The 13,409-nt window shown below is 42.3% G+C and overlaps 1 protein-coding gene across 6 annotated transcripts in view; it reads left to right on the forward strand.

The window, feature by feature from the left end:
- COL16A1 (collagen type XVI alpha 1 chain) overlaps positions 1–9,188 on the forward strand; it is a 234,413-nt gene extending 225,225 nt beyond the window's left edge. For all 6 annotated transcript variants that reach the window (XM_087970506.1, XM_087970507.1, XM_087970509.1 and 3 more), the window contains 8 exons: positions 642–731; positions 973–1,008; positions 1,884–1,928; positions 2,012–2,200; positions 2,914–2,980; positions 6,170–6,349; positions 6,838–6,915; positions 7,928–9,188. In XM_087970506.1, the coding sequence (XP_087826632.1) occupies positions 642–731; positions 973–1,008; positions 1,884–1,928; positions 2,012–2,200; positions 2,914–2,980; positions 6,170–6,349; positions 6,838–6,915; positions 7,928–8,130 (888 nt within the window). In that variant the 3' untranslated portion in view covers positions 8,131–9,188. The remainder of the gene's footprint in view (positions 1–641; positions 732–972; positions 1,009–1,883; positions 1,929–2,011; positions 2,201–2,913; positions 2,981–6,169; positions 6,350–6,837; positions 6,916–7,927) is intronic.
- The last annotated feature ends 4,221 nt before the right edge of the window (positions 9,189–13,409 follow it).

Raw genomic sequence — 13,409 nt, forward strand, 5'->3', positions numbered from 1 at the left:
TTGGCTAAATATTTGGCCATGATTTTTTCTAGATGTGAGATTGACTCAAGACACGGAGATCTTTATCTCTGTCCCCATTATCATTCACCTCTGCTTTCTTTTCAATGAAGAAGCAGATGTGTGGAGAGAAACATGCCAGAAAGTTGCCCACCACTCATCTATGTATACAAAAATAGCTGCAACTGGAAAGGGGACCTTGAGTTCTCCCACAAAAATGAATCTCAGACAGTGGTGGGATTCAAATATTTTTATTACCATTTCTTGGTGGGCTTGGCAGGGGAAAGATACTGTAAAATCCCCATTCTCTCCCCACCCCACTAACCTGCTTTCCAGCTCCGTTCTCCTATGCAGATCAATCAAAGAAGACCCAACCAATCAACTGGGACTCGATGGGAGGCAGAGAATAGATGGGGGCGGGGCCAGTCAGAGGTGGTATTGGCTGGTTCACCAAACTACTCCAAATTTCTGCTACCGGTTCTCCAGAATTGGTCAGAACCTGCTGAATGCCACCTCTGATCTCAGAGCACATGCATTGGGAAGAACATTGTGGAGTTGGTCATCTATCTGAAGGAGTCACCTCAAAACACTGCATCTCCTTGATTGTCTCCAATAGTTTCTGACGCCATCTCTCCTTTTCCCAGGGTCTGAAGGGTGAACGGGGATCGACTGGAGAAAGAGGCCTCAGTGGGCTCCCAGGCCAGCCAGGAACACCGGGTCACCCAGGTCCACCGGTGAGTGTCCCTTGATGGAGTCAACATGTTTCAGAATCAATCATGAAGAGCTTATGGGAAAACCCTCTTGTTGAGAATGGATGGATGGATGCATGGATGGTTTGTAATGCTTCCTAGTCTTAATTCTTTGTTCAATATTAGGCTGAAAGAGATTAACAACATGACTATTTGACTTTGGACCCATTAGTAGAGAAATGAAACTAAATCCTCTTTTCCCCTTATTTTCTTTTTTGGTTCCTAGGGTGAGCCAGGCTCGGATGGACTGGGAGGCAAAGAGGTATGGTGACTCTTACTTTCTCATCACCTTCTTGAACAGAAGAGCCTTATTTACCCACATCTCACAACCAAAAATAGGAGTAACCCACTGTAACAAAGGAGGAAGCCACCTACATCACCTTTCTTATGCCCAAAACAACGTTCACATTTTTCATTCACACACAGGGGCAATATGGACCAGGGACAGAAAGAAGTTTCTTGGAAGGCAGCCCTTGGTCCACCTTGCATGCAGTATATCTTCAACTATTGCATTCCCACACTACCTTCTCTGCTTCCTGGAAGCTGACTTCCAAATGCTTCGTTTCTAATGCAGGGAGTTCTTAAATTACATACATAATTGAGCCTGGAATTATGGTTGTAAGTCATTGTGATTGTAAGTCAAGGCACCCATGCCACCAACTTACTGGCCTTTTTCGATGTGGTCATTAAGTAAAAATATTCATTTGAATGGGGGTATTTAGTCACAAACTGGCAAAAACATCACGAATTGCGGTCACATGACTGTGAACACCCCAACAAATCTAAAACTGATCTACCAGGCATGCAGTCATATGGCCACAGGGAATGGGTGGGCGCAGCCATTTATGATGGCCAGGAGTGCTTTAGAGACTGTAAAGCAGCCATTCCATGGCCGTTATTTCAAACAGCCATAAAACAGCCAGTCTTTAAGTGAGGACTACCTTGATTGCACAATAATGGAGACAAGTAACAGATAAGGAACACCTCCTGTAGAGGGCAGGTAAACAGCTTCAAGTTAAATGGTAGGACGAGGGCCACTTGATGGGGCAAAATAGCCTTAAGCTAATATTCTCTTCCACTCAAATGCATGATGGGTATTTATCACTATGTTGAAGATGGCTTCTTACTTTTCCACAGGGATCTCCTGGAAAACCAGGTCCTCCTGGTCCTTCTGGACAGAAAGTAAGTGGGACACCGCTGGGAGTGAATGTCAGGCTCTTCTCCTAGGACAACCTTTCATGGAATTGTCCTCTTTCTTCTTTCAGGGGGACCATGGCACTCCAGGGGAGATGGGTCACCCTGGAGAGAAAGGCAGAGCGGGGATGCCAGGAGGCCCAGGAAAAAGTGGTGAAATGGGCCCCATGGGACCACGTGGGTCCCCCGGGGAGAGAGGACACCCTGGCTCACCTGGCCCTGCAGGGAACCCTGGGAACCCAGGACTTCCGGGGACATCGGTAAGAACTGGGGCAAAGACAATGAGAGGCATGCAGCGTAATGGGCAACTGAACTATTAAGTCCTCTGTCATTTTGGTTCAATCTAAAAGTAGATGCAGTTAGAAGGGGCATCTGTCTTCTTCGATGGGTTCTAGGATGTGCCACCAGTGGTTGATATTCACTTGAAAGAGTTTTTCATACAACTTCACTGATGCATAAGGTGCCAAAACTGACTTGGCCGTGGCATCATGGGCCCAACCTTACCTCTTGGCTTCTCCTGCAATATAGAACTGCTGAGGAGATCCAGTGTAGTTCAGAGCTGCTAATCTGCAAATGCAACTACTCCAAAACACAACGTTGCTGAATCCTTCCTGAAGTTAAGCAGGAGAGGGGTTGCTTGTCCAGGATCCAGGACTGAGGAGCCCCAGAGGGTCCCACAAAGCATTGCTTCTCATGGATGGGAGGAAGTTAAAATAACAGCATGCTGGGAGATTGATTATCATGACCCTCAGCAGCCACTCCTTCAGCTAGGGAGGGAACAAGTGTGGAAGGAAGAAGATATGGATGGCAGGGTTGGAAGATTTGGTTCTGGGAGATTTTCTGGAGCTTGGGGGAAATGGCTGCATGTGGGGTGAAGCTGAGCATGTGAAAGTGGTCAAATGATACAAGTTAACATGCAAGATAAGGCAGAAATTGACTTCTGCTTTTCCCTCTTCCTTGTTTTTCTCAACAGGGAGATGCCATCAGCTATGACCAGATCAGGATGTTCATCAGAGAGGAGTTCCAAAAAATGTTTGATGGTGGGTGAAGAGAACAGATTGATGGCAGGGGGGAAGGCACAGGGTCTCTCTCTGCAGGTTGGAAACCCTAGAACACCAAGCAGAATTAGTTAAGAGGGTCAGGAAATGAATCAAGTGATGATGCCAAATCTTACCCCAAACTCCACCATAGAGAAGGTTATTTCAATGCTGCTCAATTTCATTCATTCGTTCATTCATTCAATTTCTATAACTGCTTATATCAAATCAATGGCTCTGGGCGGCTTCCAACTCCAAACTATAAAAAATAATTGAAACAATAAAAGCATTTTAAAAACAATAAAATATTCAAAAGAAATATCTAAAAAGGTTAAAGCAGGACAACTGGACCAAATATTTAACATTTTTAGGTACTTTTGGCCTGAACAATTGCGTCTTCATTTACATGTTCAAAATATACTTTCTATCAGGGGTTCCCAACCTGGGGTGATCGCACCCCCTGGGGGGGGCGAGACGATATTCCAGGGGTTGCGAGAAAAGTCCAGGTAAATAATAGGATATTGGCTATATGTTGGCATTTTTATTTATTATGCAATGGATTAACTTTGTTTTCATTTTAGAGTTAAGTATCGTTATTTAGTGGCCGTCACATACATAGCTGAAAAAATTCAATACTACCATATATTTAACGCGTTCAGTAGTTCCTAAAGTCTAAATTTCAGGGGGTGTGAGGTTCGAGTGAAATTTCTTTAGGGGTGTGGGGCGAAAAAAAGGTTGGGAACCACTGCTGTATATAGTAGCCAAGTTAACAATAAAGCCAAATTATGAGGCTCTTAACAAATCCAGCATCCCAGACTAAAGGAATATAGCCAGGTTTTTAAAGTCTTAGGAAAGGCCAACAGGGTTTAGGTCATTCTAATCTCCGAGGGGAAGATATTCCACAGAGTAGGAGCCACTGCAGAAAAGGCCCTTCTTTATCCCCACCGGCTGACATTCTTTGGGTGACAGGATCTGCAGCAGGCCCATTTTGCTAGATCCAATTGGACACGTAGAGAGCCTTGGAAAAAGGCGATCCCTCAAGGAACTCAGTCCCAAAACACGTAAGGCTTTAAAGGTGACAGCAACATCTTGAGTTGCACCCGGAGTACGCCGCTAGCAGTTCACATAGCGGCAATGTTACATGTGCTGTATATCTGTCACCTTTTACTATCTGCACAACCGCGTTCTCATCAGTTAAAGTTTCTGAATGCTCTTCAGGGCAATCTCATGTAGGGCACATTGGAGTAACAATGCAATGCATCTTTTCTGCCATGGACATCTAGAACAGATTTTGGTCTTTTCCAAGCAAGGGAAATGTTTGCATAACGCCTACAAAGCCCTACAGGGAAATTATGAATTTTCATCTATTTTAGAGCCACCTTCTAAGGGTGTTTTCAGAATTCCTGCGTGAGTCCTCTGCAGCAGAGTGGCGTCAAAAGAGTTGCGAAAAAGACCACACCTATGTAATCAAACCTTGCTCTGTCTTACGTTTTCCAACCATTAAGAGGAAGTGAAACTTCAATCACATGTTCACAGTTATCATCTTGACTTTCCTGATCATCTCCCTGCAGATCCCTCCTCACCACTCTGCCTGATAAATCACTATTTTAGGGGAAGCAATATTCAATAGCCATATTCAATTCAATAATATTTATTTGCAGACTCTGAGGATCTTTCTTTTTCTTTCTTTCTCTTTCTTTCTTTCCTTTCTTTTTCTTTCAACTGTTCTAGAGAGAAGAAAATAAATGAAAGCTAAGAATAGCGTGATCAGAATCAGAATTCAGACTTAATATTCCTCAAGCTTCTATCTTTTTCACCATCACCCCAGGCACTCTTGAAAATAAAAATAAGCAAAGAGAAAATGCTGAGAAAAGCCCGATTTGGCAAGGCTGTTGTAGGCTCCCATTTTAGTGTGGAATTGAGAATTTGTCTCAATATGCCTGTTGTTATAATATGACACAGCTGCCCAGGAGAATGTATTTTAACTACAAGTGCCCCCAGGCCTGCTGTGAATTAAAATTAACCCCACTCCTGACCTAAGAGGGTAGTTGGCTCCATCATTTCTGCAAATAGACCAGAAATTGACTAAAAGATGCCCCAATAAATTCAAACATTACAAGTTCAGATAACAAGACCAGATACAATTAATGATAAAGATAATACAAGATTGCAGAAGGAGTTCTAATCAATAGTTTGACTAATTCCTGAAGGAGGTCAGCTATAAAAGTGTGTGTCCAAGGAAGGTTATAGTACTATTAATTATGGTTGGTTGCATTCTCAGCCAGACGTTTAGACTGGATTTGGCATTTTGCCAAGTCCTTCCCTAGGTCCTGGAATAGGCAGATGTCGTTGTTTAAAAACATTACATATATTGTTGCAGGACATAAGATGATGGATGATAGATGATGGATGATGATGATGATGATTTTTTTTGGGAACCAGAAAAATCCAAAAGTTGCAGTGGTATTCTTTGTTAATAATACCATGTTTCTCATATAATAAGGCCAGGTCTTATTTATTTATTTTTTTGAGCCCCGAAAAAATGGCTAGGCCGTCTTTTTGGGGGGTGACTTAATTCCCCCCCCCCCTGCATCTTCGGGCGGGCGGGCGGCGATGGTTTCGATGTTGACCTCGGCGTTGGTGCAGCACTTCGTATCAGGGTCAATGCCGGCAGCACCATATCCGGGTGTGCAACAAAAGTACTTCCTAACGGCAAGCCCCCCCACCATTCCCCCCCCATTTCGCATGTTTTAATATAGGCCTTAATTTGGGGGGGAGGGGCTTAATTTCATTTCATGCCTATAAAACATGCTGGGACTTCCTATTGGGGGAGGCCATATTGTTGGAGAAACAGGGTAATTTGGCTTGAATGTATCTCAGGAAAAACACCCAGAATTGCCTCTCAGCGTGAGATATGCAGCATGCAAATTTAAATGAAGTAAAAAGCAAAGTAAAATAAAATGCCACTTTTTTAATTAACAGAATAGCCAGATCAACTTATCAATGAGTCTCTCAGGAGAACACATCTGCTTCCAAAGATTCCTGTAAGGGCTTATCTTAAGGGTTTCTATTCAACAGCTACAGAGAAAGTTGTCCTCCCCACAAACAGGTTTTCCTATTTCCTTACCTCACCAGTTCCTGTCCACCCCTTGAGCAGCAGAGCAAACAATGGCTCCCTTTTCTTTCCTACAGAACGGATGCAGTACTACGCTTCCCGACTGCCCATATCACCAGTAGAAGTCCTTTCCCAGCCAGGGAGACCAGGGTCACCTGGGAAAGACGGAACGCCAGGACGGCCAGGCCCTCCTGGTTCTCCAGGCCTGCCTGGACAAATTGGAAGGGAAGGCCGGCAAGGTGTGCCCGGCATGAGAGGTAAGCCTTGCAACTCCTCCTCCTGACAGAAGGTAGACTTACAGAGGCACATCATAGACCAGAGTTTCTCCACCTTGGTGACTTTAAGTGGACTTCAACTCCCGGAATCCTTCAACCAGCCTTAAAGTTGTCAAGCTTGGAGAATTTGAACCTTGATGGAGTTTTCAAATGGCTCTGCAAATAGTGTAAATTTAGGCAATGGGCAAAATCAGAAGCCAGGTTAAGCAGGTGACCACTCAGCCAGTAGATTCATGTCATCCAGATGGCACATCAGCAAGAGTCCCCAAATTTGGGGTGTGCCTGAGTTCTATAACTTTGTCCCAGCAGATTCCTCAGATGAATACTTAATCCCAGTTGGGCAAGAATGTGGTCACAGCTCTAAAGAAATACAAACAAGACTCTTTGCAAACCGTTTCAGATGTAGCCTGATGTTGTAAATGGATAGAGGCTTCGGTCAATTCACTTTCATGTTTTCTTCCTCAATGCAGGTGAGCCCGGAACCAAAGGAGAAAAAGGAGACAAAGGGACTGGAATCATGGGGGAGACCGGAGCACCAGGCCCTCCAGGTAAATTTGGCTCCCCTCGAAGTTAAACCTGCTTGCTTAAGTCTGCTTGCTTTCATCAGTCATTTGCTTTTATCCATCACCAAGACATAGAGCATATGTAGAGTTTTTTCTGCAGACCAGTGGTGCCATTCCTGGCCATTCAGAGTCTTACTATATGCATTAGGTTGCATCTTCACTCAGAAAGCAGTTTTTTTCTTGTTGCTGCCTTTAGCAATTTTAAACCACGGTGTTCTACTTCCTTTCATGGTCATTCAAAAGGATGGAAAAAATCTCTTTAGATCTACACCATTAGCGAAATGATCAACTTTGGTCTTACTAGCGATTGGAAAAAGAGGAGAGTCTCATAGCTTACTCCAACTCAATGAACCTAGAATAGGCCAAGCTTCTCTCCAGAAGCCTTGAACCATACTTCAATCTCTGTAGAGCAGAAGGTGGAAATATTGTTCTGATTAGCCAAAATAGAGGTTGTTCTTAGGTTTTTCTTGTAAGAACAAGGAGCCTGTTCTGAAATAATTTGTTCTTTAAATTCTCAAGAGTTGCTTTGCAGAGCAAGATGGGTAGCATATAAATTTAATAAATAAGTATGTAATGAAATAGGTGGTTTTCTTAGTGTCGCTGGTGGGACTACAAATCAAAACGTTCAGGTAGTATTTGGAGGGCCACCACTGGTTCTGCTGAGGACTGAGGCCTTCAACAGCAAGATCAACCTATTTGGCTCAACACTGAGCTTTCTAATAGATTCAAATCTACATTCCCTCAAAACTTTCTTCGCAAAGAAATGAGGCCTTCCCAACACACCTTTCCCCAACCTGGAAATTTTTTCAGGTTTGTGGACTTTACTTCCAGAATTCTTTAGAGTGGAGAATTTTGGGAGTTGAAGTGTACTGGTCTGAAGAGCATCCTCATGGGAAAGGTTTCTCCAATGTTTCCTATAATTTCAGGAAAGGAAAAACAGACCACCGAATGTAAGACTCTCAATTATACTTGTCTATTTCTTGTTTTCCTTTCTCAGGTATCCAGGGGCCTCCAGGTTATGGGAAAATGGGTCTTCCAGGGCCTATGGGGCAGCAAGGTATTCCGGGCATCCCAGGGCCACCAGGAATCACAGGCCCTCCTGGGAAAGTTGGTCACTGCAATCCTTCAGACTGTTTTGGCATGATGCCCATGGAGCAGCCCATGTACCCGCCCAAAAACATGAAGGGGCCTATGGGCTAAAGAATATTCTCCTTTCCCTCCCCACAAAGGACTCCATTTGGAATAGCCAAAGATCAAGTCTTCCATCATGACTAGCTGTGATGATGCTTTCATTGTTGTGAATATTTTGACTATATTTTTCTCCAGTGGAGTTCAACTTCTTCTCATGATGGCATTTTTTTTAAAAAAAAGATCTACCAGGATATCTGTGTCTGTCTGTGTATGTATGTGTGTGTGTGTGAAGAGAGAGAGAGAAGATTTCTGTGTGTGAATGTCTCCATATTCTGAGTGATTTTTACCGACGGTGAGCAAAATGTATTCAAGACAAAACTTCTGCTCATTATTTTCCCACCTCATTAGGAGTTATTATTTCCACAATATAGACGAAATCTGTTGAAATTTTTAAGAAAATATGCAAAGGGGAGACGGGAAAGAGGGAATACTGTGGTTTAATTTCAGTTTTGATTGGATTTTCCCTTTTAGAATGAGTTATAATGGGTATCTGAAAGGTAAGAGATAAACAGTTCTAAAATGCAATTGATAGAACAAAAATTGCCTCAGTATGGAATCACACCAGCAGAGCCATTGCAAATCAAGAAGTTGTCACCTATCACTTCTTGAGAGCACACACCGAGAAAGGCTGCCCTACCTAGCATTTACACACCTCTCTTGGAGCAAGTTGCACAAGTAAATGCAGCAGAATTTACTTCTAGTAGATATATATAAAATTGTACAGGAAAAAAAAGTCACTTCATACTCAGAGACATTCCCCCCTTAACTGAAATGAAAAAGTGGAACAAAAATTAATGTATTAAAAATTGTGTTGTCTTTGGAGAGGGGAAAAAATGGAAAGAACTCCTGAACTTAAAACAACTTGTGTGGTATTTAGGATGTATGAATGGGAATATCATCTTACGGTGTAATTACTTTTCCAGATGTCCAACATTCTGTTTTCTTCCTGTTGTACGAAATGTGAGGGACCATGTACCTTCTGGAATTAATTAATTTTTCTTGAATGTTCCTGATTTTGTTTTTTCATTGTTTTTATATCAAATATATTGAGCTTCATCCAAACCAGATTTAATTCTAGTTGCTCATATGTCTGGGCATCAGAACTGAGAGATCCTGGAGGATCAGGGGAAGATAAGACTGGGGTGGGAGCGGTCATTATCTGTGGCTAAGATGCCCCTTCATGATGGGAAATTGTGGAAGGAATAGTGATTGTCCCTTGCCTGCTGTCACCTTCACACAAATAACCTGAATTATCTTATTTGCAATGGCATAAATTATATAATTCTCATGATTTGCATGATGATCTCATGATCCAAGTAATATTATTGTGGCCTGTAGCAGACACCTGCAACTTCCTTTGACCACAAAAGAGAGAAAAAAAATTCTTTACTTAACCCCCCTCCCCACTCTTCCTCCAAACGATCCACAAGGTCTTCCTTCAAACTTCAAATCACATCTCTTCAGAAACTAGAATTGGCAGTAATCTAATCTTTAAGCCCCTTTATTAACTCTTTCCAGGTCCACCCCACCACAAACACAGAGATTACGTGAACACACGGTGTGTCCCTTACATCCTTGACCCAAATGGGTCTCCCCTAGAGGAGAGTCTCTCTCACACATGCACATTTGGGCCATTGATCCCAAGAGTTAATCATCACCACCCTAATTTTAATGTTTAAATAAATGATGCCTTGTTTCCTAATTGGTATTTGGCTCATGTTCATTTCAAACCACTGATTTACAAGCCAACGTTAGGTCATTCTGTCAGCAAAGCCCATTCAATGAACAGGTACAGTAGAAGCAGAGAAATGAACTGTAATGTGGAATCCTTGGTTGCTCCCTCAGCTTGGTTGTTTTCCTGCAGATGTTTCATTACCCAACTAGGTAACATCATCAGTGCATTAGTGTACAGTGACTAGTTATTGTCAGTGACTATAGTCTTCTATTAGAAACATGTAGGCTAGCAACCCCTGTTGGTTCATCATGCAGCTTTGGTCCTTTAGATAAAAACAAACACATTCTCATCAGAAATCACTGCTGCAATGATAGGATCATGCCGCAAGGCAAGGCAACAACATGGTGACTGTCCTTCTCCTTGTCATGCCATAGACAAAAATTTTCTGACTGTATTTTTGAATGATGAAACCACAAGCCTGCTAGTCAAAAACGGTATGATTTTCCTCCCCTTAGTTCCGCATGGTGTCCATAGCAAGTTCATCCCACACTCTAGCAGCTACCATGATCCCCTGTGCTACTAAGTCTTTGGTCCTACACAACACCACCAAGATCTTCTCTTTGTGAATGTCCGTCTCTCATCTCCACCTCATCTTTTGAAAGAAACAAGTTGCTGCTCATCATTTTTCAAGTCAGAAGATAACTCCCGAGGAACATGGGGACAGCTTCTTCCCCCATGACAAGGCTGCTGGCCAAAAGACTAAGTGGCTTCTTTCCTCTCTCAATCTCGAAAAAGGAAAGTGCAAGAGTAAGATGGTCCTGCTTCTATGTCAGATAAACACCAAAGAACAACATCCAGCAGAGATTTTCAAGCATTAGAGAAAATATTTGCAGTTACTCCTTCAAACGGGTATCAAGAGGCTGATCCATCAAGTCAGACATTCTCTTCAAAATGTGGCTTGCTGCAAATTGATCAGAGAAAACCACACATAAATTCTTGATGGTCATATTTTCATAGTTGTCTCTGGACTGAAAAAAGCGTATGATTTGAGAAGAACAAGAGATAGATTTTTTTTTTAAATGAATTGGCAATTTTGGGAACAATAATTCCATAGAAGTCACCAGCATTCTTTAGCTGTCAGCTCAGGTTTTATGACTTTTTCTATTTGTTTTTGTTCTCTCTTTCTCTCTCTCCCTCCCTCCCTCCCTCCCTCTCTGAACGAGGACTATCCATTTAGCTGAAAAGGTCCACAACAAAACTCCAATCATCTATCCAATGGTGTGGATACTCCATAGCACTTCATGTCCATTAAGCCCAGAGGGAAAATTGCTTCAATATTGACAATGATGCCAGTTCCTCCATATTCCTTTTTTCACCACCGTCACAGCTTTGCAAAAGTGTATAAACTCACATCAAAAACCTGCTATTTTCCCACTTCACCTTTTGCTGTGGGCATCCTCTTTTCCATTGCAAAGTCAGTATTTGTACAGAGGTGGGAAATGTACCTGCTTGTATCTGCTCTTAAAATATTGCTCCTATAGATGTACTGATTCACAGAGCAATGGGTTATATGAAGCAATTACCAACCTCTAGCAGATAACATCCAAATTATTATTCTCAGTAATTATTGTTCTGGGGCTATTTACTCACACATTCCCTTCCCTAAGCTATATGGCTCCAGTCAAACATTTTGTTGCAAATTACAGCTTATTTCAACATTGCAAAACACAATACTCTGATAGGACATCTCGGTACAAAGTACTTGCTAGTACTTTGGTTTGCATTCAGATGTATGAAATACTTGCAGGTATATAAATGACAAAAGTTTGGTGCAGTGATTAAAGTCACCAGGCTAAGAATGGGAAACCTTGAGTTCCAATTCTGAAAGCTGGCTAGCTGGGTAACTTGGCCCAGTTCCTGTTTCAGCCCTGAATTCTGAAAAATTGTTGGCAATAAAACTGAGTCCTTTCTTTCTTTGTTTCATTCCTTCCTCCATTCGTTCCTTCCTCCTTCCTTCCAATTTCATTCTCACTTTCATGTTTCATTTCTTCCTATTTCATTTTTGCTTTTTTCTTCCTTCTTACCTTTTTCATTCTTGTTTTCACCTTTCCTTTCCTTTTTGTTGGAAGAAACGTCCCTCTGGGTTCAGTTCCAAGTGGGGAGAAAGGCACTGGAAACATGGAGGCTATTTGGAAAGATGATTTAATGGTGGACAGGACCACATGATTTGAAGTCCTGGGTGGCTGACCACATGGAGAAAAGAGTGAGATATATTTGTACCTTCTCTTGGGCTTTGAACTTGCTTCCTGTTCCTGTTAAAGAAATGTATTCTGATTGGTTGCCAGACTCCCATGGAGCCATGCAGGGGTAACTTTGTAGGTTGTCTTGAGTCCCAGGCTTGCTTGAATCTTGCTGGGTGATGTAATCTTCCCAGGTGCCATGTGGTGAGATGGGTAGAGGGCTAATCCTATCATGTCCTGAGAGTGAAGGTCTTTTGTGTTGTGGATAAGATGGCCCAGCCTTTTGTCTAGTAGATAGGATGGCACAGTCTATTTCTGGGGCTATTAAGAAAGTTGGGGGCTGCTTTCCAAGAGCATGTTTCTCCTTTTTTCATCCAGGGAAGTATAATTAGTCTTCAACACCAATAAGACCAAGGAGCTTATAGTGGATTATAGAAGGAACAGATCAGACATCCAGCCCTTGCTTATCAATGGAGACCGAATTGAGCAAGTGGCCAACTTTAAGTTTCTGGGTGTTACCCTAAAAGAGGACCTGAACTGGGGTGCCCACATTGCAGCCCTGGTCAAAAGGGCCCAGCAGAGATTATACTACCTGAGACTTCTCAGGAAACAAGAAGTGAATGGAAAACTGCTGGTGACCTTCAACCGCTGCACCATAGAGAGCATTTTAACATACTGTACCTCTGTATGGTTTGCCAATTGCACTCCAGAGGGTTAACGTCATTGCCCAGAGGATCATGGGTTGCTCTCTCCCTTCTTTGGAAGAGCTTTATAGCTCCCACTGCCTTAAGAAAGTTCAAAAGATTCTCAAAGATCGATCTCATCCTGGGAACCCTTTTTTTTTTTAACTATTACCATCTGGCAGACGGTACAGAATAATAAAAATAGGGACAAATAGGCTGAAAAACAGCTTCTATCCCAAGGCAGTAGCTCTTTTGAATTCTGCTGTATAGTGCAGTGTTGGTACGGTGTTGGGGGTTTTCGGTTCAATGTCTGATGGGTGAAGGATATGTGTTTGTGTTTATTTTCATGGTCATGATGTGCACTGAAGATGGTGTTTGATTTCATTGTTCGAGGTGCAATGACAATAAAGTAAAGTAATATTCTGCCTTTTTAATATTTCCTAGAATGCTTCATTCTTCTAGAAAGGTGAGTGCTAACTTTCTACACTTTTATTCTTAGTTTTCCTACCTTCCATTCCTTTCTCTCCTTTTCATTCTTTCTTTCCCATTCTCATTTTTTTCCTTCCTTCCTTCCTTCCTTCCTTCCTTCCTTCCTTCCTTCCTTCCTTCCTTCCTTCCTTCCTTCCTTCCTTCCTTCTCCCTCCCTCCAAAAACAACAAAAAAAAAAAAAAAAATCCAGCCCTTTCAATA

This window comes from Notechis scutatus, chromosome 8 (genome assembly GCF_049901735.1).
Source record: "Notechis scutatus isolate UNSWTSFEM ecotype Mainland chromosome 8, rNotScu1.2, whole genome shotgun sequence".
Lineage (NCBI taxonomy): Eukaryota > Metazoa > Chordata > Lepidosauria > Squamata > Elapidae > Notechis > Notechis scutatus.